The sequence below is a fragment of the Coregonus clupeaformis genome, chromosome 36, assembly GCF_020615455.1.
Source record: "Coregonus clupeaformis isolate EN_2021a chromosome 36, ASM2061545v1, whole genome shotgun sequence".
NCBI lineage: Eukaryota > Metazoa > Chordata > Actinopteri > Salmoniformes > Salmonidae > Coregonus > Coregonus clupeaformis.
In genome coordinates, this window is record NC_059227.1 from 18488215 (window position 1) to 18511337 (window position 23123).

The 23123-nt window shown below is 43.5% G+C and overlaps 4 protein-coding genes across 5 annotated transcripts in view; 2 read left to right on the forward strand and 2 right to left on the reverse strand.

The window, feature by feature from the left end:
* LOC121552795 (cation-independent mannose-6-phosphate receptor) overlaps positions 1-8199 on the reverse strand; it is a 35381-nt gene extending 27182 nt beyond the window's left edge. For both annotated transcript variants that reach the window (XM_041865835.2, XM_041865834.2), the window contains exons 1-2: positions 7979-8199; positions 7232-7371 (exon numbers count right to left, since the gene is read on the reverse strand). In XM_041865835.2, coding sequence (XP_041721769.1) covers positions 7232-7371; positions 7979-8121 — 283 coding nt within the window. In that variant the 5' untranslated portion in view covers positions 8122-8199. The remainder of the gene's footprint in view (positions 1-7231; positions 7372-7978) is intronic.
* A 2252-nt stretch (positions 8200-10451) lies between these two features.
* LOC121552233 (uncharacterized protein C1orf198 homolog) lies at positions 10452-12846 on the forward strand. Its single transcript, XM_045211199.1, has 4 exons — positions 10452-10827; positions 11285-11335; positions 11451-12137; positions 12323-12846. The coding sequence occupies exons 1-4, from the start codon at positions 10522-10524 to the stop codon at positions 12377-12379; spliced, it is 1101 nt and encodes a 366-aa protein (XP_045067134.1). The 5' UTR covers positions 10452-10521; the 3' UTR covers positions 12380-12846.
* A 29-nt stretch (positions 12847-12875) lies between these two features.
* On the forward strand, positions 12876-15698 carry LOC121552833 (C-type lectin domain family 11 member A). The gene is made up of 4 exons (XM_041865898.2): positions 12876-13760; positions 14063-14159; positions 14258-14449; positions 14581-15698. The coding sequence occupies exons 1-4, from the start codon at positions 13650-13652 to the stop codon at positions 14979-14981; spliced, it is 801 nt and encodes a 266-aa protein (XP_041721832.1). The 5' UTR covers positions 12876-13649; the 3' UTR covers positions 14982-15698.
* A 1065-nt stretch (positions 15699-16763) lies between these two features.
* selenol (selenoprotein L) lies at positions 16764-22920 on the reverse strand. Its single transcript, XM_041865897.2, has 9 exons — positions 22710-22920; positions 21393-21471; positions 21227-21280; positions 21062-21107; positions 20802-20929; positions 18176-18290; positions 17618-17740; positions 17347-17484; positions 16764-17187 (listed from the first exon to the last, which is right to left on the reverse strand). Exons 1-9 carry the CDS (start codon positions 22813-22815, stop codon positions 17053-17055), a joined length of 924 nt encoding a protein of 307 aa, XP_041721831.1. The 5' UTR covers positions 22816-22920; the 3' UTR covers positions 16764-17052.
* Positions 22921-23123: the final 203 nt, after the last annotated feature.

The following is a 23123-nucleotide window of genomic DNA, read 5'->3' on the forward strand; positions in this document are numbered from 1 at the left end:
AGACAAGTAATAGAATTGTTTAAGAATTTGCTTCAGTAGGCTATGCTGAACCACGTACTCCCTGCAAAACAACCTCAACAATTCACTAAAACCTTAAACATTCCCAGTGGTTTCTAGCGGATGATTTATACAGGTTTCAACTGAATCTGAAGCCTCCACCAACTCTCCCAGTCCCTACAGTGTTGTGTCAAAGCATTACGGCACAGGGTCTGGAAGGGTTAGTAGTTGAGGCCATTTTTCTGCTGAGCTCTCTGGCCATGTACAGTCCAGAAAGAATAACAGCATGGGAACGTGACCTACTGCATAACACAGCATGGGAACGTGACCTACTGCATAACACAGCATGGGAATGTGACCTACTGCATAACACTGCCTGTCTCTGTCTGCTCTGCCAACAGCCTGGCCCCTGGGCAGGCTCCAAACGTACAGTTACAGCTAAACGCCAACCAGAGAGAGAGAACAAACTTTCTGACCAGTTATTACCTCAAAGACACTGTATTTTCCCCTCTAACCACATTGGCTGGGGTTTCTATTATTGTGTTTCAAAGGGGCAGAATCCAGCAAGGACTAACTGCTTTGCACAGCAGAAAATTCCTTCTCAGAGGGAGGTAAAAAGGCTTAGAGTGCAGCACCAACCGCAAAGCTTTATGTAATGATAAGTAGGGCATTTATATTTTACTATCGCTTGTCCAGATAGCACTGAATAAACAGAGACTGAATCCACTGCTGTGTTAGTGAACACTGTCACACTCACAAGTGCCATTGTGATTCCTTTCATGCACCATGCTTTATGGCTCTTATATCATTAGATATTTTCAGTATGCATGCATGACTAAGTCGATTTGGATAAAAGGGTCTGCTAAATGGCATATATCTATATACAGGAAGTCAGAAGTTTACATACACTTAGGTTGGAGTCATTAAAACTTGTTTTTCAACCACTCCACAAATTTCTTTTAAACAAACTATCGTTTTGGCAAGTAGGTTAGGACATTTACTTTGTGCATGACACAAGTAATTTTTCCAACAATTGTTTACAGACAGATTATTTCACTTATAATTCACTGTATCACAATTCCAGTGGGTCAGAAGTTTACATACACTAAGTTAACTGTGCCTTTAAACAGCTTGGAAAATTCCAGAAAATGATGTCATGGCTTTAGAAGCTTATGATAGGCTAATTGACATCATTTGAGTCAATTGGAGGTGTACCCGTGGATGTATTTCAAGGCCTACCTTCAAACTCAGTGCCTCTTTGCTTGACATCATGGGAAAATCTAAAGAAATCAGCCAAGACCTCAGAAAAAAAATGGTAGACCTCCACAAGTCTGGTTCATCCTTGGGAGCAATTTCCAAACGCCTGAAGGTACCACGTTCATCTGTACAAACAATAGTATGCAAGTATAAACACCATGAGACCATGCAGCCGTCATACCGCTCAGGAAGGAGATGCGTTCTGTCTCCTAGAGATGAACGTACTTTGGTGCGTCTAGTGCAAATCAATCCCAGAACAACAGCAAAGGACATTGTGAAGATGCTGGAGGAAACAGGTACAAATGTATCTATATCCACAGTAAAACTAGTCCTATATCAACATAACCTGAAAGGCCGCTCAGCAAGGAAGAAGCCACTGCTCCAAAACCGCAATAAAAAAGCCACGGTTTGCAACTGCACATGGGGACAAAGATCGTACTTTTTGGAGAAATGTCCTCTGGTCTGATGAAACAAAAATAGAACTGTTTGGCCATAATGACCATCGTTATATTTGGAGGAAAAAGGGGGCTGCTTGCAAGTCGAAGAACACCATCCCAACCGTGAAGCACGGGGGTGGCAGCATCATGCTGTGGGGGAGCTTTGCTGCAGGAGGGACTGGTGCACTTCACAAAATAGATGGCATCATTAGGAAGGAAAATGATGTGGATATATTGAAGCAACATCTCAAGACATCAGTCAGGAAGTTAAAGCTTGGTCGCAAATGGGTCTTCCAAATGGACAATGACCCCAAGCATACTTCCAAAGTTGTGGCAAAATGGCGTAAGGACAACAAAGTCAAGGTATTGGAGTGGCCATCACAAAGCCCTGACCTCAATCCTATAGAAAATGTGTGGGCAGAACTGAAAAAGTGTGTGCGAGCAAGGAGGCCTACAAACCTGACTCAGTTACACCAGCTCTGTCAGGAGGAATGGGCCAAAATTCACCCAACTTATTGTGGGAAGCTTGTGGAAGGCTACCCAAAATGTTTGACCCAAGTTAAACAATTTAAAGGCAATGCTACCAAATACTAATTGAGTGTATGTAAACTTCTGAACCACTGGGAATGTGATGAAAGAAATAAAAGCTGAAATAAATCACTCTACTATTATTCTGACATTTCACATTCTTAAAATAAAGTGGTGATCCTAACTGACTTATGACAGGGAATTTTTTCTAGGATTAAATGTCAGGAATTGTGAAAAACTGAGTTTAAATGTATTTGGCTAAGGTGTATGTAAACTTCCGACTTCAACTGTATCTATCTATCTATCTATCTATATAAACTCAGCAAATAAAGAAACGTCCCCTTTTCAGGACCCTGTCTTTCAAAGATTAGTAAATTCCAAATAACTTCACAGATCTTCATTGTAAAGGGTTTAAACACTGTTTCCCATGCTTGTTCAATGAACCATAAACAATTAATGAACACACACCTGTGGAACGGTTGTTAAGACACTAACAGCTTACAGACAGTTGGCAATTAAGGTCACAGTTATGAAAACGTAGGACACTAAAAGAGGCCTTTCTACTGACTCTGAAAAACACCAAAAGAAAGATGCCCAGGGTCCCTGCTCATCTGCGTGAACGTGCCTTAGGCATGCTGCAAGGAGGCATGAGGATTGCAATGTCCGTACTGTGAGACGCCTAAGACAGCGCTACAGGGAGACAGGACGGACAGCTGATCTTCGCAGTGGCAGACCACGTGTAAAAACACCTGCACAGGATCGGTACATCCGAACATCACACCTGCGGGACAGGTACAGGATGGCAACAACAACTGCCAGAGGTACACCAGGAATGCACAATCCCTCCATCAGTGCTCAGACTGTCCGCAATAGGCTGAGAGAGGCTGGACTGTTGTAAGGCAGGTCCTCACCAGACATCACCGGCAACAACGTCGCCTATGGGCACAAACCCACCGTCGCTGGACCAGACAGGACTGGCAAAAAGTGCTCTTCACTGACGAGTCGCGGTTTTGTCTCACCAGGGGTGATGGTCGGATTCGCGTTTATCATCGAAGGAATGAGTGTTACACTGAGGCCTTTACTCTGGAGCGGGATCGATTTGGAGGTGGAGGGTCCGTCATGGTCTGGGGTGGTGTATCACAGCATCATCGGACTGAGCTTGTTGTCATTGCAGGCAATCTCAACAATGTGCGTTACAGGGAAGACATCCTCCTCCCTCATGTGGTACCCTTCCTGCAGGCTCATCCTGACATGACCCTCCAGCATGACAATGCCACCAGCCATACTGCTCGTTCTGTGTGGGATTTCCTGCAAGACAGGAATGTCAGTGTTCTGCCATGGCCAGCGAAGAGCCCGGATCTCAATCCCATTGAGCACGTCTGGGACCTGTTGGATCGGAGGGTGAGGGCTAGGGCCATTCCCCCCAGAAATGTCCGGGAACTTGCAGGTGCCTTGATGGAAGAGTGGGGTAACATCTCACAGCATGAACTGGCAAATCTGGTGCAGTCCATGAGGAGGAGATGCACTGCAGTACTTAATGCAGCTGGTGGCCACACCAGATACTGATTGTTACTTTTGATTTTGCCCCCCCCTTTGTTCAGGGACACATTATTCAATTTATGTTAGTCACATGTCTGTGGAACTTGTTCAGTTTATGTCTCAGTTGTTGAATCTTGTTATGTTCATAAAAATATTTACACATGTTAAGTTTGCTGAAAATAAACGCAGTTGACAGTGAGAGGACGTTTCTTTTTTTGCTGAGTTTATATACACACACACACACACACACACACAGTGCCTTTGGAAAGTATTCAGACCACTTGACTTTTTCCACATTTTGTTACATTACAGCCTTATTCTGAAATGGATTAAATTGTTTTTTTCCCCTCATCAATCTACACACAATACCCCATCATTTAAAAAAAAAACATTTATTACAAATAAAAAACAGAAATATCTCATTTACATAAGTATTCAGACCCTTTACTCAGTACTTTGTTGAAGCACCTTTGGTAGCTTTTACAGCATTGAGTCTTCTTGGGTATGACGCTACAAGCTAGGCACACCTGTATTTGGGGAGTTTCTCCCATTCTTCTCTGCAGATCCTCCCAAGCTCTGTCAGGTTGGATGGGGAGCGTTGCTGCACAGCTATTTTCAGGTCTCTCCAGAGATGTTCGATTGGGTTCAAGTCCGGGCTCTTGCTGGGCCATTCAAGGACATTCAGAGACTTGTCCCGAAGCCACTCCTGAGGTCTTGGCTGTGTGCTTAGGGTGGTTGTGCTGTTGGAAGGTGAACCTTCGCCCCAGTCTGAGGTCCTGAGCGCTCTGGAGCAGGTTTTCATCAAGGATCTCTCTGTAATTTGCTCCGTTCATCTTTCCCTCAATCCTGACTAGTCTCCCAGTCCCTGCCGCTGAAAAACATCCCCACAGCATGATGCTGCCACCACCATGCTTCACCATAGGGATGGTGCCAGGTTTCATCTAGACATGACACTTGGCATTCAGGCCAAAGAGTTCAATCTTGGTTTCATCAGACCAGAGAATCTTGTTTCTCATGGTCAGAGAGTCTTAAGGTGCCTTTAGGCAAACTCCAAGCGGGCTGTCGTGCCTTTTACTGAGGAGTGGCTTCCATCTGCCCGCTCTACCATAAAGGCCTGATTGGTGGAGTGCTGCAGAGATGGTTGTCCTTCTGGAAGGTTCTCCCATCTCCACAAAGGAACTCTGGAGCTCTGTCAGAGTGACAATCGGGTTCTTGGTCACCTCGCTGACCAAGGCCCTTCTCCCCCGATTGCTCAGTTTGGCCGGGCGGCCAGCTCTAGGAAGAGTTTTGGTGGTTGCAAACTTCTTCCATTTAAGAATGATGGAGGCCACTGTGTTCTTGGGGACCTTCAATGCTGCAGAAATGTTTTGTTACCTTTCCCCAGGTCTGTGCCTTGACACAATCCTGTCTCGGAGCTCTACGTACAATTCCTTCGACCTCATGGCTTGGTTTCTGCTCTGACATGCACTGTCAACTGTGGGACCATATATAGACAGGTGTGTGCCTTTCCAAATCATGTCCAATCAATTGAATTTACCACAGGTGGACTCCAATCAAGTTGTAGAAACATCTCAAGGATGATCAATGGAAACAGGATGCACCTGAGCTCAATTTTGAGTCGCACAGCAAAGCGTCTGAATACTTATGTAAATAAGGTATATCTTTTTTTTGTTTTTTTACAAATGTTTTTTGTTTTTTACGGTTTTTGCTTTGTCATTATGGGGTATTGTGTGTATATTGCTGAGGAATTGTTTTTATTTAATCCATTTTAGAATAAGGGTGTAATGTAACAAAATGTGGAAAAAGTCAAGAGGTCTGAATACTTTCCGAAGGCACTGTATGTCTATATATATATATATTATTCTGTGGCCTAAATGAAAGCTATTCAGCAGAGCTTAGAGCTGACAAATTGCTACTCAGCTGACCCAGTAACATAAATTACTAAACAATAGAGGTGACTTGGAAGATTCAAATACATATTATGCAAGGTCAATTGCCTGCATGCAAGCAGCCTGGTTGAATTCAGAGCAAAGCTGTGTGAGCGATTTCTAAGCTTGCAAATTGTCTGTTGCATGTTTATCATAGCGTAAAGGCACAGTCATGAAAACAGGCAGCTGGTCTGGTTCACCTTTAACCTCCTTTGATTATTCCAACACAAAATAAATAGGTTAGTCGCTAGTTATCAGCATTAGATCTGTCACAAGAGCCCCTTCCTGTCCTACTCTGACACTCAGAGCTTGTTGAGTTGAGCCCAGGGTGTCATACCATCTGCAGGCATTTCTCTCATGTAGACTTTAAATCATGACCCGACTGTGTTTCACCCTGAGCGCAACCAAACACTGATTAGTCACTGAGTGAAGGTCATGGCCAAGTGTCCTGGGCCGGGACTTGTTGTGATGATCATGTTATGGAATAGTCTAGCAATGGTCAGATTAATTTGTGCACAATCATTTGAGCTTAAAAAATTATGAATAAGTCCAGGTAAACCACAAACGATATATAGCCAAAACAGCTAGCCTATATTTGACAAGGAAAACATTTTAAATTTTTTACATTTTAGTCATTTAGCAGACGCTCTTATCCAGAGCGACTTACAGGAGCAATTAGGGTTAAGTGCCTTGCTCAAGAGCACATCGACAGATTTTTCACCTAGTCGGCTCGGGGATTAGAACCAGCGACCTTTCGGTTACTGGCACAACGCTCTTAATCACTAAGCTACCTGCCACCACTTTTCTGAAATGCTTAGCTACATCAGCACTAAAGTGAAGCAAAGCAAAGTATCAAGTGTGATTCAATTAGTTTGATATCAGTGCTTCCTCTGTTTACAGCAAAAGCTGAGGATAAGGCTTCTGTTTTTTCAGTTGGGGGATTTTAATGACATACCTTACCAAATAGTACTGTGTGTGTCATCATTGAGGAACAGTTTGATAAGATAAACTGCCAGTAAAGGTTTGCCTACCTTTTACGTTTTGTTTTGACAGACCAGACCCTACACTTGACAGATAGCCTAACCTATCACCAAATCATTACCCAAATGTTGTATTCTATAAAGAATTGTGTCTCTTCACGAAACAGCATTAAACTGACACATCACTGAAACAAATCAACGGAATCAATGGACATTGACTTGACTGGCATCTGACTGGGGTCCATACTTTGGGGTGCTCATGGTGCTATTGCTGACCCCCACTGTGTCCTGACAGCAGCATCTACTACAGTGATCTATCTACAGCAGCAAAACATTCTGCCTAATCAGCAGGCCAGATCATCAAATGCCAACCTCACTTAATGAACCCTTAGCACATCCTCCTAACAGAGGCAGGGCCCTGTACTAGAATTAGGGCCAATAGTTTTTCCTGAGCAGAAGTTACCAGACCAGGAACAACTCCAGAGCCTTGTAATAGGGCCAGTGCCCAGTTGGTCCTGACCAGGTCACATTGTCAGGGAAAACTCTTGTCCCTAACTATACTCACCCACTGACTGGTTCTTTTGACTGGTGAGGTTGTTGGCACAGACAGCACTGCCGGCCCCACATCCTGTGTGAGGTGAGGAGTCACAGAGCTTCAGTGTGTATTTGACTTTGTTGTCCTGGTCTATAGCCTCCCATTTGTAACTGGAGGAAAAGGAGACAGAAAAAAAAATACATGTAGAAATACATTCACACCATCTCAATGTTTACATAAACATTGTACTGTTTAGTTATCTATGTGTCCTCAAAAAACATATAATCAAAAAAACATTCATATGCAGTTCCAAATATGATCACAGCAACGTTTTCATGACTCAGAAATGAATCACCATATAGTGGCATATATGGCTATTATTTTAGCCTAGTACATAAAAGTAGCCTACAATTGTCTTTCTAAACAAACAACTCGTGACCCTCCTGTCTATCCACCGACCTCCTCCAGATGCCAGTTCTATTTGAAGCCGTATGTTCTCACAAGTAGTCTCATAATAAATACCGTGATCAGCCAACTGACTAGACACCATCTTTCTATCCAAACTACTGCCTTGTAAAACCAGGTTCAGGGGGAGAAGCAGCTGACAATGGAGACATACATATGAGGATGGAAACAGCATTGTATCATTGTACTGTACCACACTAAATGAACTGTATAAGCTGCGTTTGTTGCTAAATACACTTTCCATTTCCAAAGAAGCTTTATACCCTCTTGTTTACTGTCATGAGACTGCGCGAGTGAGCGGTGCCTCCTTACCTGCAGAGGTCTTGGTACCAGAGGCTGACATCAGAACCCGCTGTGCCGGAGGGAAATATAACCAGGACCGTTGTGATCGAAACAAGTAACGTTACAACGATTTTCCAAGGCACAGCCTTGTTACAATTGCAAGGCGAGTCCATGTTTTGTCTCCAGTATTATAAACTAGAGCACTATGTCCGACATGATACAGCAAAAGTCCGCTGGTAGTCTTAGCAGGAACTGGGTGAATCACATGACAAACTAAACACATGATAGAAGACGTCACGTGGTATGACCTTCCACGAGTCATCGTGAACAACGCGTTCACGTTGTGACAGAGTGATCGGAGGAACGACTTGGAGCGTTCAAGTGCCTCGGAGCACGGAAGAAACGCAATAACCATTCTGCCAAATAATAATTTGGTGGGTGCTTATATTTGTCCTATTTCACACATGTCCAAGTGTGGACATGTGTGAATTGGAAATCGATTTTTTGCATAGCCCACTCTCCCAGAGACAGCCTCGGAGAGTGGGGTCACGGCCAGGGTCTGCCATTTTCAACGGCAACCCTGGAGCAATTAGGTTTAAGTGCCTTGCTCAAGGACATATTAACAGATTTTTCACCTTGTCGGCTCGAGATTCGAACTAGCGACCATTCAGTTACTGGTCTACCTGCCGCCCTGATGCGTGATGTCAGAGTTCAGCATATGGGAAAGATCGGGGTCCAGAGATCATACACGAGTTTCCTAGTCATAATTATGCGGTGGAGGGGCGTTCACTTGCATTTTTCCACCACCATGTTAGGGTGGCTAATGCTACTTCCTGATGTTGCAGTGCACGTCAGTCTCGGTTACGTCTTGAGCACACTGACAGTGTTATGGCGCAAAATGGTACACAGCATAATCTGAATGTGTGTGCAACAAAAGTTCAACATTCACCTTCTGCTAACGTTTCTGTCAAGCCGTTTACGCATACATTCAATAAATCCAACGAATGCACCACACATAACGCTCTGCAACACAATGCTGCAAGGCAAACGCAGCTTTGCATTGGAAATGAATGTACTCATGGTGTACCAAAATGCAAAGACACTGTCAGCGTGATAGAGGCGTTAAACAACAGACTCGGGTGGTACAACATCCGGAAGTTGTCCGAAAATTGTGGTGGAAATGTTTGTTTTATTAAGACAGTACGCAATTTCCCCGTTTTTTTTCTCCAACGGTGAGCCATTAAATCGAATTAAGGAGGAAATCGACGCCTTTGCAGCCTTAATGGGGGATAGGAGTGTATAGCCGGCTGCATACATTCCCTTTGGACGGTTAAATGAAACGACTCCATATCGCCATCTGCCGGACTTGGGTAAACTTATCACAGCACTGGCAAACCATGGTTGACCAGTGTTGTGTATAAACGCTGGATGACTAAGAGGGGGAGCTGGATGACTAAGAGGGGGAGCTGGATGACTAAGAGGGGGCGCTGTATTTAAGCCAATGCGCAGCCATCTTTGCACTCCTCCTCAATTGTAAAATTGATTTTGGAAGCTTTTATTAATGTCTACATTCGTTTTTGACACGTGTATCATATTACAGACACTTAATGCATACTTTTAAATGATATTATGTGAGCTAAACATACACATTTAAAATTAATACATGCATAAAAACATTTTCCTTCAGGTATTTTTTTAGAGAGTACTAATGTTACTGGCCCCACTACAACAAAAATACTCAAATACATGACATTTTGTACCTTGAAACATTGAATTTAAATACTGTAGAATTCCATTCATTCCTATGGAGGACTGATTATACTAGGGAGTGCTAATGTGGCCGACCGGTGGCTTCAAAGCCTCTCAGTGGCCAATACATAGCATCAACAATCCAGGGTTTATATAAGTCATTGTGCTTGACCAACTCCCTGACCAAAATGTCTGACCTATATCCCATCATAAGAAGGTTCATATCCATTCTAGTAGCCTATTCTAATTATATGGCTGCACATGCGTGAAATCAGTGGTCGCGTTGCCCTGCTCAGACGTTATTGCATCAACCAATGGTTGCGTGGGACGTCATCGACTGTGTCATCGACTGACAGATGCCGTGTTCGAAATAACTGGAAACTCGGAAATCTCAGACATGACATCAGTGCGTTCAAGACAACTTGAACGCACTGAAGTCAAGGAAACGGGAAAAAACTAGCTCCGACTAGGAAAAAGCAGTTTCCCACTAGGAAAAAGCGGTTTGAACGGTCATCCAACTGGGAATTCCAAGTCTGAAACTCGGGCATCTTTCTAGAGCTCCGACTTTCCGACCTGAAGATGACTGAAGTCATGATTTCACCATATTCTTTTTCGGCGAGTTACCAGTTGTCTTGAAAGCATCAAGGTTGCTTTAACATATGTTGTTAGCTGATACTTAAAATAGCAACCTATTCAGGCGTTGTAATATATGTCATGCATCAGCAACACCTGGGCAGAGGAACGCGCCCATTATGTTCACATTCGTACGTCATCAATGACCGCTCCCTTTCAACGCACAGGAATGCTGTACAGCTGGTCGAAAAATGGCTGCCGCGACGATGGCAGGGGCCGATGCCCATATGATGGAGCAGAAAAAGTTGGAGTATTTCTCCTCCATCAACTCCATGGCCAGGAAAATAATGCAAGAAAGGGAGAACATCAAGGAGAGACATGGACCCGATTGGGAGAAAATGACACCGAATGAACAAGACAGCGCCATCGACAATGGAATGATGGACCCCCATATTCGTGCTCGATATGCAATGCATAGGGTTGCCCGAGAAGAAGTCATTTGTTATCCTAAATTGCTCATTCAGACAGGACAGAAAATTGTCCATTTTGGTGATGAGGTACGGACTTTTACCCGATTTGCATTGGTAGTCACATATCTATTTCCTAGAGAAATAGCTACGTTTTCTCGCATGATTCCAGCTAGGTAAAATGGCTAACATACTAGCTAGCCACGACCGAGGTTTGAGCTGGTAAACGTCATACCAGTAGCAAAACAATGCAAGACATCGAAATGGATCAGATGGCAATTTTCATCATGGTCTTCCCCATGGTATATACAGATGGGCATTTGTATGATAACATGATCTGTCTGATTTGGACAAATCTGGGAAACTAGCAATTTTTGTTTTGCTGTCAATTGATTCACTAGATTATCAAAACACTCAGCCAGCCAGCTAGTATAGTCCTATAATCCAGTAACCTGACGGTGGCAGACTGTTTCTGCATGTGAAGAGAGTAGTGGTTTATCACTAATCACACTTTGATGAAAAAAACAGTTTTTGTGTTCAATTTCAGGACATAACTTGGCAAGATGAGCACTCTGCCCCATTCTCCTGGGAGACCAAGGTGTGTATGACAATGTCCATGTTGTATTCTACCATTAACAAGATTACCTTAAATTGATGTAGCTACAGTACACATTTTATTTTCGGTCAACACACCATCTCCTTTCTCTTTACAGAGCCAGTTGGACTTCAGCCTGACAACAGGGGAATCTGTGCAGGGCATCTCCTCTTCAACAGCTGACTACAAGCCACCTAATGTCACCCAGAGCAGCCAGCTGAGCAAGGTAACCCAGAGCAGCAAGGTGTCCAATGGCGAGATCCTCGGCCTGGACAGGAAAGAGGAGTCCTCCTCCTTCTGGAAGATCAGTGCTGAGAGATCCAGGCTGGAGGGTGAACAGGCAGACTTCTACTCCCTAACCCCCAGCCAAATCAAGTCCCTGGAGAAGGGGGAGAAGCCACTGCCCTCCTACCTTCGTCAGGAGCCCACCCCCAAGGAGGCAGAGGAGACCCCACCCCCACCACGGGTGACCAAGCAGAGAGCCCCCCGGTTGCCTGCGCCTCCTACCCCTGTGCCCATCAGTGTCCCCCCCCCAGCAGCCATAAGTGTGACCCCTATGAGCGTGACTCCTACCCCTGCTCCTATCAGTGTGTCGTCCACTGTGGCTGTTTGGGAGCGCGCTCAGAGCACCCTCCCCTCAGTCAGCAACACAGTGGAGGACGTCTTCACTCCAGGGCTGCCCACTAAATCCCCAGGGCTGCCCACCAAGTCCCCTGCCCGCTCAGGCAACACTGCCAGAGACAGAGAGGAGAAGGCTGCTGTTCAGTCTGAGTCTCAACTGGCCACCAGTCCCACCTTCGCTCAGGTGAACAACCCATTGTGGTTTGATACTGATCAAAGATATTTTGATCCAGAAAAATTGGCAACAGCATTTACCTGTGTAGTAACAGTCTAATTACTCTGTATTAACATGTTGTTACATAGTACATTTACTTCAAGTTGTGTGCTCTGTACTGTTCTAATTGAGATGTTCTATTTTTCTCCTACCAGTTTAATACCAGCAGTAACGTCCTGAAGACCGGATTTGACTTTCTTGACAACTGGTAACAGCGGCTTCAAGTAAAAACATTGAGTGACTGGATCAACTCAACACTAGAAGGACCATTGTGATGACCATTTTAATACATGTATTAAGGAAAGCCAACAATTGAACTGACTATGTCTATTTATCTTAAATGGCTTTTTATGGCATATCTCACTACATGTGTGCTTTTGTTTGCCCACTGCCAGAACCCACACACTCCAGCTGTTACCTTTACCTTTATTACTCTGACCTCGTAATAGTGCTAAGCATTACTGTAGTGTACACTAATGAGAAGCACTCAAAGTGGTATGTTTAGGTAAGCCAGCATGTTAAGTGATTTATACCACTTGCAATGTAGATCTACAACCATTTATACTACTAGAGTACTATTTTACAGAATTTTGTATGTAAATTATATTCACTGTATGCTATATTGCACTCATACATTTTGAAATCACTGATTCAAAGCAAATAAATTGTACAGAATGAGGTCATTGTTCTGGGATTGTTATTTTTTTAATTCAGTGACAATATCAGTCCACCATGTGGCAGCAGAGAACTTGTGGGTTCAATTGAGAAAATCTCACAAATAGAGAATTAACCATCTGAGCAGGCCTTGTTAAAATGGAAAAGGAAAACCAGCAAAGCATCAGACTAATATGTACTGTATATCTGTATTAGTCAAGTTTCTCCGTGTACTGTCAAAGGCATGCTTATGGAGGATACTGCACATCCTATTTTTGCATTGTGCAGAGTCATCCTCACAGTAATCTGTATGAACATTTCAGTTACACCACACACTCAGCCCTTTCAGTGTCTGGCAGTAGCCACACCCAGACATCCTAGCAGACCTAGCTAGTTCATGTCCAAGTCCTGGTGCCTGTGGAATGGAAACTATGATTTTTGTGGCATTTTAACTGGCATTCCTCCTGTCTGCCATGACTTCAGCACATAGGGATACATTGACTCTAATTTTCCCTGCAAATTCACTCACCACAACCACTGCCTCTACTACTGTGATTTATTTCCACTGGCAAATCCTCATGTTCGCCCTAATAGAAGTGGACTGTATTAATAGGAACGTGTGCCACCAAAGGTCCGCCTCTGTAAAAGTGCACTGTTAACTCAAAGTGTGGAAGTGGGAGGTGATAGGAAAAACAGAGGTTTCCTGTTGTTGGGGAGGCCAGCTCAGGACAAGTCAGAACGACAGGAGGGAGTGAGATTGAGAGAGAGAGAGAGAGAGAGGGCATGACAGAGGGATACTGAGGACAACCAAAGTTATTACAGGGTAAAATGGGAAAAGCAGCCATCCTAGTCACCGTCTTGTGTATGTGTTCACTCAGCCTGAGTGATCCAGACAGCGGCACCGAAGATGGAGATCCTGTCGATGCAACACCAACTGAAGTGAGGACTTGTACTCGCTTGCAGATTTTGAACTAGGACATAACATCAGTTAAGGAGGTATAGTAGTACATTGTTAGTGCAGTAAGAATGGAATTAATTCTACAGATGCACATAAACTCAAATAGAGTACTGTAACATCTTCATTATGTTGTCATTATTCCATGGAAACCCCTAGACTAGTTTTATGTCTTTTTAACTATATTATAACTATGTTATTTAGTGTAACAGTCTCACTATAATGGCAATCAGTGGAGGAGCTGGAGTATTGGTTGCAAATGTTTTACCCTCACTGTTTCCTTCAGAACCCAGAGACTCAGGGGAAACAGGCGAGAGAAGACGTACCGGAGGAGCAAGATCCCAGTCCTGTCTCAGACTTTGACAACACATACCACTATATTTGTATGTCTGCACAAACTCAAGAAAATTATACACTACACACTACAAATTATTGCTGAATTGTCAGACATAAACAACTTCTGAGGTTTTCTCTTAAACAGTGTCCAGACTGGCATCAATGGATCAGGCCATCCACAGACTGAATGTGGGCCACTACACCCTGGACGTGAAGGTGACCCAACTGCTAGACAGAGTGTCCCGGCTGGACGGCACCCTCTGGGAGGTAGAGGAGACCATGCAACAGATTTCCCTCTTCACCAAAGAGAACCGCAAGGAGATTGGCCGCTTGGAGGGTATGTCTGCACTCTGCATACCTCCCTTGACCTTTTTCCTCTCAATAGTTCAAATGTTTTAAAATGGAATTATGAAAAACCATTATAAAATCATGAAAAACAAAAGGTGAAATGTTTCCTCCTCTTCCTAGGATGTCAGAAGGGCCGACGGGTGGGGTATAAGTGCTATCTGGTCTACCGCACATATGAGACGTATGCAGGGGCAGCCCAGAAGTGCCTGGAGCGTGGCGGAAGGATGGCCATGCCTCGGGACAGGAAGGAGCAGGAAGCCCTGGCAGAATACGTCAAGGCTTTCTTCCAGCCAGGGAACTGGCCTGTGTGGCTGGGCATCAATGACCTGCGCTCTGAGGGACTCTACCTGTTTGAGGACAACACATACGTTACCTACTTCCAGTGGCGCAAACACTTCCTCTCCAGCCAGCCGGACGGAGGCAAGCGGGAGAACTGTGTGGCCATGGCTTCAGATGATGGGGACTGGTGGGACAACTATTGTGACAGGAATATGTCTTACCTCTGTGAGTTTGATGCCTGATCCTTTTCTTCAAACTTTTGACAAGTATCTGAAATTTCAGAAACACAAATCCAGCCAAGCTTGACGAAAATGTACCTTGTGGATAATTTATCAGGAGTAGTTATCTATCTTGTAAAATCTTTATTATTATTTTTTTGTTTAAAAAGCAATAGGGGATGTCATTGATCCACAAAGAGGTGGGTTGTAATCTATATATCATACTGTTCAATACTCAATAACATTTTAGTTTACTAGTTGATGGTGCTAGTGTTGAATAATAATCCATAACACATTTAACATACTGTTAAAAAAAGAAAAAAATGTATCAAACCCATGGCCTAATATACTGTACAGACAGATGGTGCTCATCTTAGTCCACATTTGTAAAAAAAAATATACGTAACTTATTACTCACTCTAAGCTATGCCAGTCTCTTTGGCTGAATACTGAATACTTTGGATCGAAGACTTAAACTAAAACTGGATTATCCAAATATTTATTCAATTTATCATGATTAAAAGTATACAACGTTATTACTGTACTTTTTCACAGTTAATGTAAACAGCATAGTTTCGGTACAAATATTGTGCAATAAAATATTTGAAAAAGCTCTGTCACAGTTACATGATCAGATTTGTTTTACTCATAAAGTCAGTGATTATCCTTAAAGGGGCAGTGCAGTCAAAAACGTGATTTTCCAGTGTTTTATATATATACAGTGTACAAAACATTAAGAACACCTTCCCAATATTGAGTTGCACTCAATTGTCTCAACGCTTAAAAATCCTTCTTAAACCTGTCTCCTGCCCTTCATCTACATTGATTGAAGTGGATTTAACAAGTGACATCATTAAGGGATCATATCTTTCACCTGGATTCACCTGGTCAGTGTATGTCATGGAAAAAGCATAATGTTTTGTACACTCAGTTTATATTTCCACACTATGAGGTTGGAATAATACTGTGAAATTGTGACATCACCAGGTGGTATAAGTTAATACACCAATAACAAAGAGAGTTTGCCCTGATTCAGAAGGGTTGTGTTAAATGCGGAAGACACATTTCAGTTGAATGCATTCAGTTGTACAACTGACTTGATATCCCCCTTTCCCTTTCCCTCCTCTCTGCCAATAACAGCTAGTTTTCAGGTTACACATAACTCCCATTAGGCTCCTCTAATTAGGCCCCTCTCTCAGACCACTCCCAGACAGTCCTAGTTAAATTCTTGCTTGAGAAATTGCATTTAGCTAAGAAGCTATTTTGTTTATTTTTGACCATTTTAATTGAAAACAATAACAGTAAGTTACTTAATTGTTACCCAGAAATGATTTGATATTGAGATAAAAACGGTTGCATTGGACCTTTAAAAATCATCCTTGAGATCTGAATTAATTTAATTCAAAGTTCAGTAAACATTAGAATCTACAATTATGCCTCCCGAGTGGCGCAGCGGTCTAAGGCACTGCATCGCAGTGTTGCGGCATCAATACAGCCTGTGGTTCGATCCCAGGCTGTGACACAACCGGCCGTGATCGGGGGTCCCTTAGGGCAGCGCACAATTGGCCCAGCGTCGTCCGGGTTAGGGGAGGGTTTGGCCAGGGGGGCTTTACTTGGCTCAACGCGCTCTAGCGACTCCTTATGGCGGGCCGGGCGCCTGCAAGCTGACTTCGGCCGTCAGTTGAACGGTGTTTCCTCCGACACATTGGTGCGGCTGGCTTCCGGGTTAAGCAAGCGGGTGTTAAGAAGCAGGCTTGGCGGGTCATGTTTCGGAGGACGCATGACTCGACCTTCCCCTTTCCCGAGCCCGTTGGGGTGTTGCAGCGATGAGACAAGATCGTAATTGGATCACAATTGGATATCAGGAAATTGGGGAGAAAAATATTATAGAATTCAGTCAGAAATAATAGCACTAGCGCAGCACTAATCCCGCAGCAGAAAGGGCAGTTGTCCTTGGCTTGTGAGTTCCCTTCAGACACTGCTCTTCATGAGGTCATGAGCTTGAGCCGTGTCTTCATCCACACAAGCCAAGGAGGTGCCCTTCCAATGAGAGGTCAGTGCCATGTCCACTCAGATGGAGCGAGTCACTACTACATTATAAGCTAGTAGGATGGCCACCAGACGAGATGGTAGCCACCATCTGTGTTACTTCAGGCCTGTCCATTGGATTCTTGCAGGGATGAGAGAGGATCACTTTCCCGCCTTCATCCAGGACAAAGTCACCGCCCATCTGAAATCGTATCAAAAACGGAATTATAATGAGGACATGGATTATACAAACCTATCCCAAAATAATTGGGCATTGTATGGATACTTTTCTTAATAGAAAGAGGAAATATTATTTTCTGTGTTTAATGTATACTGTATCTTAAGTAGGATTTCTGAATACCTGATAGAGATCTTCCAGGAAACGTGGTGGAATGTCAGGAAACTCTTGGCCTAACACAACATACTCTGCATACTGAAGTAAGCAGTGGAAATTCATCACCTTTAAATAGGAAGATCCTAGGCCAAATGCCCTGTAAATCTGGAACACAGATAATACGTTTCCAGTAGGCAAAACATTGGCATAACACTGAGTACATACAAGCTTTACATTGAAATACCAAAGGTCCAGATCAGCCCTGAGTGGCCCTCTACAGTGGCTGCCGTACTCTTACCTTCCTCTGTGGGTCAAGCAGCATGTCGTACTTGCAGCCCGTCTGTTCTAGCCAGAGCTGAGCACCTTCCCGACAGCCAAAGGAAACCACCAGTACCCGAGCCGACTGAGAATCTAGGAGTCCCTTAAAATTAGCGATGGGCATTTGAAAGAATGTCTGTGTTCGAGTGCTCATATGCAAAAAATTTAGCGTGAAATGGGTCTGAAGGCCAAAAAAGTTTGAGGTGTGCTATCGATTGTTCCAATTAGACCTACTGGTTGTTCTGATACACAACTGAAAAGTACATTTAAAAATGTTCACTGCATTTGACATACTAGAAATAGATTACAAACCTTGAATCGAACACTCGAATATTCAAGTACTCGCACCCATCCCTACTGAAAACAGAGTGCAATACGGGGCACTAAAGGCTGCTAGAGATTAAGGGCACTTAAAGATGGTAGGAGAGGTTATATGAAGTTAGGAGCACTGAGAGATGGTAGGTAGGTGGTGTTAAAGGAAGTTAGGAGCACTGAGAGATGGTAGGAGATGAGCTCCTCTCCTCTCAGGTAGACTGACCTGTTGGGTCTCCAGCTCAGCCACGTGCTCTCGTCACGGTAGTCATCCAAAGTGTCGGATAAGGACGAGCAGTAGATTCTCCCCTTTCCCAAAGTACTGGCCCAGAGTCACATTCCTGCAAAACACAACAACAGAGGGTCAGTTTGGGTATTTTATACCTGCTGAAACACTAAAGATCTCAATCCCAAAGAAACCTAAATGGAATTATTTGGTTATTAATATTTTACGATGTAATTTCTAGGTAAATAGCAGACTGTACTCAGACTGTACTCTTCACAATTTTCCCTGAACTTTCTCCTAGTCCTTCTGAGACAAGTTTACCACAGTGGCGGTCCAGACTATTTCAATGATGTGAGCAAGCTGGTTATGCTGATGAAAAAAATTAAAATAAAATGTATGCACTCACTCTGGATAAGAGCGTCTGCTAAATGACTAAAATCTAAAATGTAATGGTTCTACACTGAACAAAAATATAAACGCATCATGCAACAATTTAAAAGATTTTACTGAGTTACAGTTCATATAAGAAAATCAGTCAAATTGAAATAAATTAATTAGGCCCTAATCTATTGATTTCACATGACTGGGAATACAGATATGCATATGTTGGTCCAGGGGCGCAACTTTAGTTTTAGAAGTGGGGGGGGAACATAATAATAATAATAATTATTATTTTTAATCCAGTCGGATAAACACTCCAAACAGCCTACCCGACCGCTCAGAGGCGTCCGCATCGTCCTAAAGCACACCGTTGCCTCGTTTTGTATCACATTCCAATGATAAAACTGGGGGGGACAAAAATGCAATTTCAGAATGTGGGGGGGACATGGCCCCCTGTCCCCAGTGAATGTTGCGCCGCTGTGTTGGTCACAGATACTGTATAAACACATTTTACTGAGTTAGTTCATATAAGGAAATCAGTCAATTGAAATAAATTCATTAGGCCCTAATCTATGGATTTCACATGACTGGGAATACAGATATGCATCTGTTGGTCACAGATACCTTAAAATAAAGGTAGGGGCGTTGATAAGAAAACCAGTCAGTATCTGATGTGACCACGATTTTCCTCATGCAGCGTGACACATCTCTTTCGCATAGAGTTGATCAGGCTGTTGATTGTGGCCTGTGGAACGTTGTCCCACTCCTCTTCAATGCGAAGTTGCTGGATATTGGCAGGAACTGGAATATGCTGTCATACACGTCAATCCAGAGCATCCCAAACATGCTCAATGGGTGACATGTCTGGTAAGTATGCAGGCCATGGAAGAACTGGGACATTTTCAGCTTCCAGGAATTGTGTACAGATCCTTGCGACATGGGGCCGTGCATTATCAGACCCGGGTTCGATCCCAGGCTGTGTCACAACCGGCCGTGATCGGGAGTCCCATAGGGCGGTGCACAATTGGCCCAACGTCGTCCGGGTTAGGGGAAGGTTTGGCCGGGGGGGCTTTACTTGGCTGATTGCGCTCTAGCGACTCCTTGTGGCGGGCCGGGCGCCTGCAGGTTGACTTTGGTCGTCAGTTGAATGGTGTTTCCTCTGACACATTGGTGTGACTGGCTTCTGGGTTAAGCTGGGGGGTGTTAAGAAGCACAGTTTGGCAGGTCATGTTTCGGAGGACGCATGACTCGACCTTCGCCTCCCGAGCCCGTTGGAGACAAGATCAAAATTGGGGAGAAAAAAAAGAACATGAGGTCTTGGTGGCGGATGAATGGCACAACAATGGGCCTCAGGATCTCGTTAAGTTATCTATAAAATGCAATTGTGTTTGTTGTCCGTAGCTTATGCCTGCCCATACCATAACCCCACGGCCACCATGGGGCACTCTGTTCACAACTTTGACATCAGCAACCCGCTCGCCCACACGACGCCATACACGCTGTCTGCCATCTGCCTGGTACAGTTGAAACCGGGATTCATCTGTGAAGAGCACACTTCTCCAGCGTGCCAGTGGCCATCGAAGGTGAGCATTTGCCCACTGAAGTCGGTTACGACGCTGAACTGCAGTCAGGTCAAGACCCTTGTGAGGACGACAAGCACGCAGATGAGCTTCCCTGAGACGGTTTCTGACAGTTTGTGCAGAGATTCCACAGTTTCAACAGCTGTCCGGGTGGCTGGTCTCAGACGATCCCGCAGGTGAAGAAGCCGGATGTGGAGTTCCTAGGCTGGCGTGGTTACAGATGGTCTGCGGTTGTGAGGCTGGTTGGATGTACTGCCAAATTCTCTAAAACGACGTTGGAGGCAGTTTATGGTAGAAAATGAACATTCAATTCTCTGGAAACAGCTCTGGTTGACATTCCTGCTGTCAGCATTCCAAAATTGCCAATTGCACGCTCCCTCAAAACTTGAGACACCTGTGGCATTGTGTTGTGTGACAAAACTGCACATTTTAGTGGCCTTTTATTGTCCCCAGCACAAGGTGCACCTGTGTAATGATCATGCCGTTTAATCCGCTTCTTGATATGCCACCCCTGTTATGTGGATGGATTATCTTGACAAATTTGAGAGAAATAAGCTTCTTGTGCATATGGAACATTTCTGGGATCTTTTATTTCAGCTCATGAAACATGGGACCAACACTTTACATGTTTCATTTATATTTTTGTTCAGTATATGTTGACTCACTCTCCACTCCTAGCATCTGTGAGGGGCGTATCAGCACTCAGGTTCTGTGAGGTTGGGCCTCCTGTGAGCTGCTTGTCAGTTGTCTTCAGCTCAGTGTCTATGCAGTCCAGAAAGGCATCCCATTCCTCCTACAGGAGCACACACACACACCTATTACATCTCTATTACATATTTACTACAACCTCATCTCTCAAGTCATGCCAAAAGTACACCTGAAATCACGGATAACAATAGACCATTGTGTAGAATGGAAGACTAACCTCCAACTGCAGGAGTTCCTCAACTTGCTCTTGCACCTTGGCATGGCTGGTGAAGGAATGGGGGAGAGAAGTGTCATTGTCAAAATGTATTTATTCTTCTTCTAAAAGAACAATAGTTTGCAGATTGAGTAACGCAGTTCTCTGATGTTTGCTCTCCAAACTCACTGAAAAGATTTCTTCCACAGGTCTTCAGCCTCACTCCTCTTCTTCACACCAATACTAACAAACGTGAACAAAAATGTATTCATCAGGATTGGACTGAATATCTGCCACCAAAGGAGAGAAAGAAACTGAAACTAAAGTAGGCCAAAAGTCTCTAACACACACCCACCTGTTATAGAAGTTGGCACCACAAGTCATTAATCCAAATAATGTTGTAATTTTATTTGGGACAAAATCTTCAATGGAACCTGCAGAATGACAAATAAACATTGTAGCTGATTGTGCAACTGACAGTCCTGGCAAATGAATGACGGAGCTTAGTTCCCATATTGCTAAATTACTAATCCCCGATCACACTTTTCTACTTTGAGAACATGTGCTGTAGGCCAGGGGTTTTCAAACTTTTCTTTCCCAGGGACCCCTGCCCAGGCAAACTGGCTACCCAGGGACCCCCATCATATGTTAGCAAAGGTGATTGATAATGGCAATTTGAAGTAATCATCATTTTTAAATGAATAGATTTGGTGTACAGTTTCATTATGTTGACCTCCCCAAAGTGGAAGAGGAAGCATAAACTCTAACATAGTCAATTAGCTAGAAAAGTATATTGGTGGCGTTAAGTACATTTTGCTGTTGTAAAGCAAATTTTCTGCAATCTAAACTTTTTCCATTGAGCTGAGAGAAAATGTTGCAGTTTTGAAGCAAATTTCCAGAAATTCTATGCATTATTTCCATGGCGCTAATGCCATGTTCCTCTGCTCAAACATTTGTACAAAATCAATAGGCATGTGCCTTGAATGCCCGTTTTTAAAATTTATTTTTTTATTCTTGCTTACTGTCTAGCTTTTATTTGATTGTTAGTTTTCAAAGATTATTATTATATATATATATATATATATATATATATATTTCAATATATTTTCTGCCTTCTTTCTATCTGGTTTTGGTCCTTCAAATTGACACAGAAACAGTTTTCCATCCGGAAAATTACCACTGAGACAGACGGCAAGCCTAAAAGAAAACGGTAATTTGCTCTATTTTAAAGGGATAGTTCGAAATTTTGCAATGAAGCCGTTTATCTACTTCCCCAGAGTCGGATGAAGAGGAACAGCTAGCATGCTAACGTTCCAGTAGACTGCCAGTCATTGCGCTAACGCTAGTTTACATTGGCTCGTGAAACTACCTCTAACTTCGTTCATGCTGGACGCAGTCAGATACATACAAATGATATTCTGTTGCAGGTAGCGATATTCATAAAAAATACATAATTCACTTCCGTCCCAGTTTGAAAAGCCCACTGTAGGCAACAGTACATGCAATGTAGAGAAATTCACTCTAGGGCTCACAGATCACTGTCAATATTATTTCAATATTCATAGCTATCCAGAGTCTATTGATATTGTTGGCTCACTCAGCATAGGTCATATGTGACAGTAGTTAGCTAGCACCACACGATAGCTACTGAAATACCGGTAGTATACTGTACCTGCTGCTTCTTTCTTGCCATTTTCGAGTAGAATTCTTCCCATAGTATTCAAGCCTGTTAAACAATAAATAAGAGTATCCTCTGCCTCACTGATATCTTCAGCCATCTCTGGGAACTGTCAGCCTCCTCCAGCAGAGCAGAAACAGTAGTGTTAGCTGCAACTGTGTAGCAAGCATGCAAACCATATCCTCTTCGGCTTATCAGAAACATCACATGATTTGGCTAAGGTCATAGTGGTTTACAGTATTTAGGAGCACTTGTGCGACATCTGCTGACCTGAATGAAAGTACAAGCAAGGTGTGTTTGAAAGGGGTAGAAAGCAAGCTCATTAATTAATAACATCTTTGTGGGTGATCTGGCATAACTGTAGATAACCATATCAGTTTCACTCCTGGTTGAATTGAAATAACAAGA

What these genes read in the sequence shown, in the direction of transcription:
- LOC121552233 (XM_045211199.1), top strand. Translation starts at nt 10,522, where the DNA reads ATGGCTGCCGCGACGATGGCAGGGGCCGATGCCCATATGATGGAGCAG. An exon ending in TTGTCCATTTTGGTGATGAG is followed by an intron (nt 10,828 to 11,284) that starts GTACGGACTTTT and finishes GTTCAATTTCAG; the next exon opens with GACATAACTTGGCAAGATGA. An exon ending in CATTCTCCTGGGAGACCAAG is followed by an intron (nt 11,336 to 11,450) that starts GTGTGTATGACA and finishes TTCTCTTTACAG; the next exon opens with AGCCAGTTGGACTTCAGCCT.
- LOC121552833 (XM_041865898.2), top strand. Translation starts at nt 13,650, where the DNA reads ATGGGAAAAGCAGCCATCCTAGTCACCGTCTTGTGTATGTGTTCACTC. An exon ending in CAACACATACCACTATATTT is followed by an intron (nt 14,160 to 14,257) that starts GTATGTCTGCAC and finishes TCTCTTAAACAG; the next exon opens with TGTCCAGACTGGCATCAATG. An exon ending in GGAGATTGGCCGCTTGGAGG is followed by an intron (nt 14,450 to 14,580) that starts GTATGTCTGCAC and finishes TCCTCTTCCTAG; the next exon opens with GATGTCAGAAGGGCCGACGG.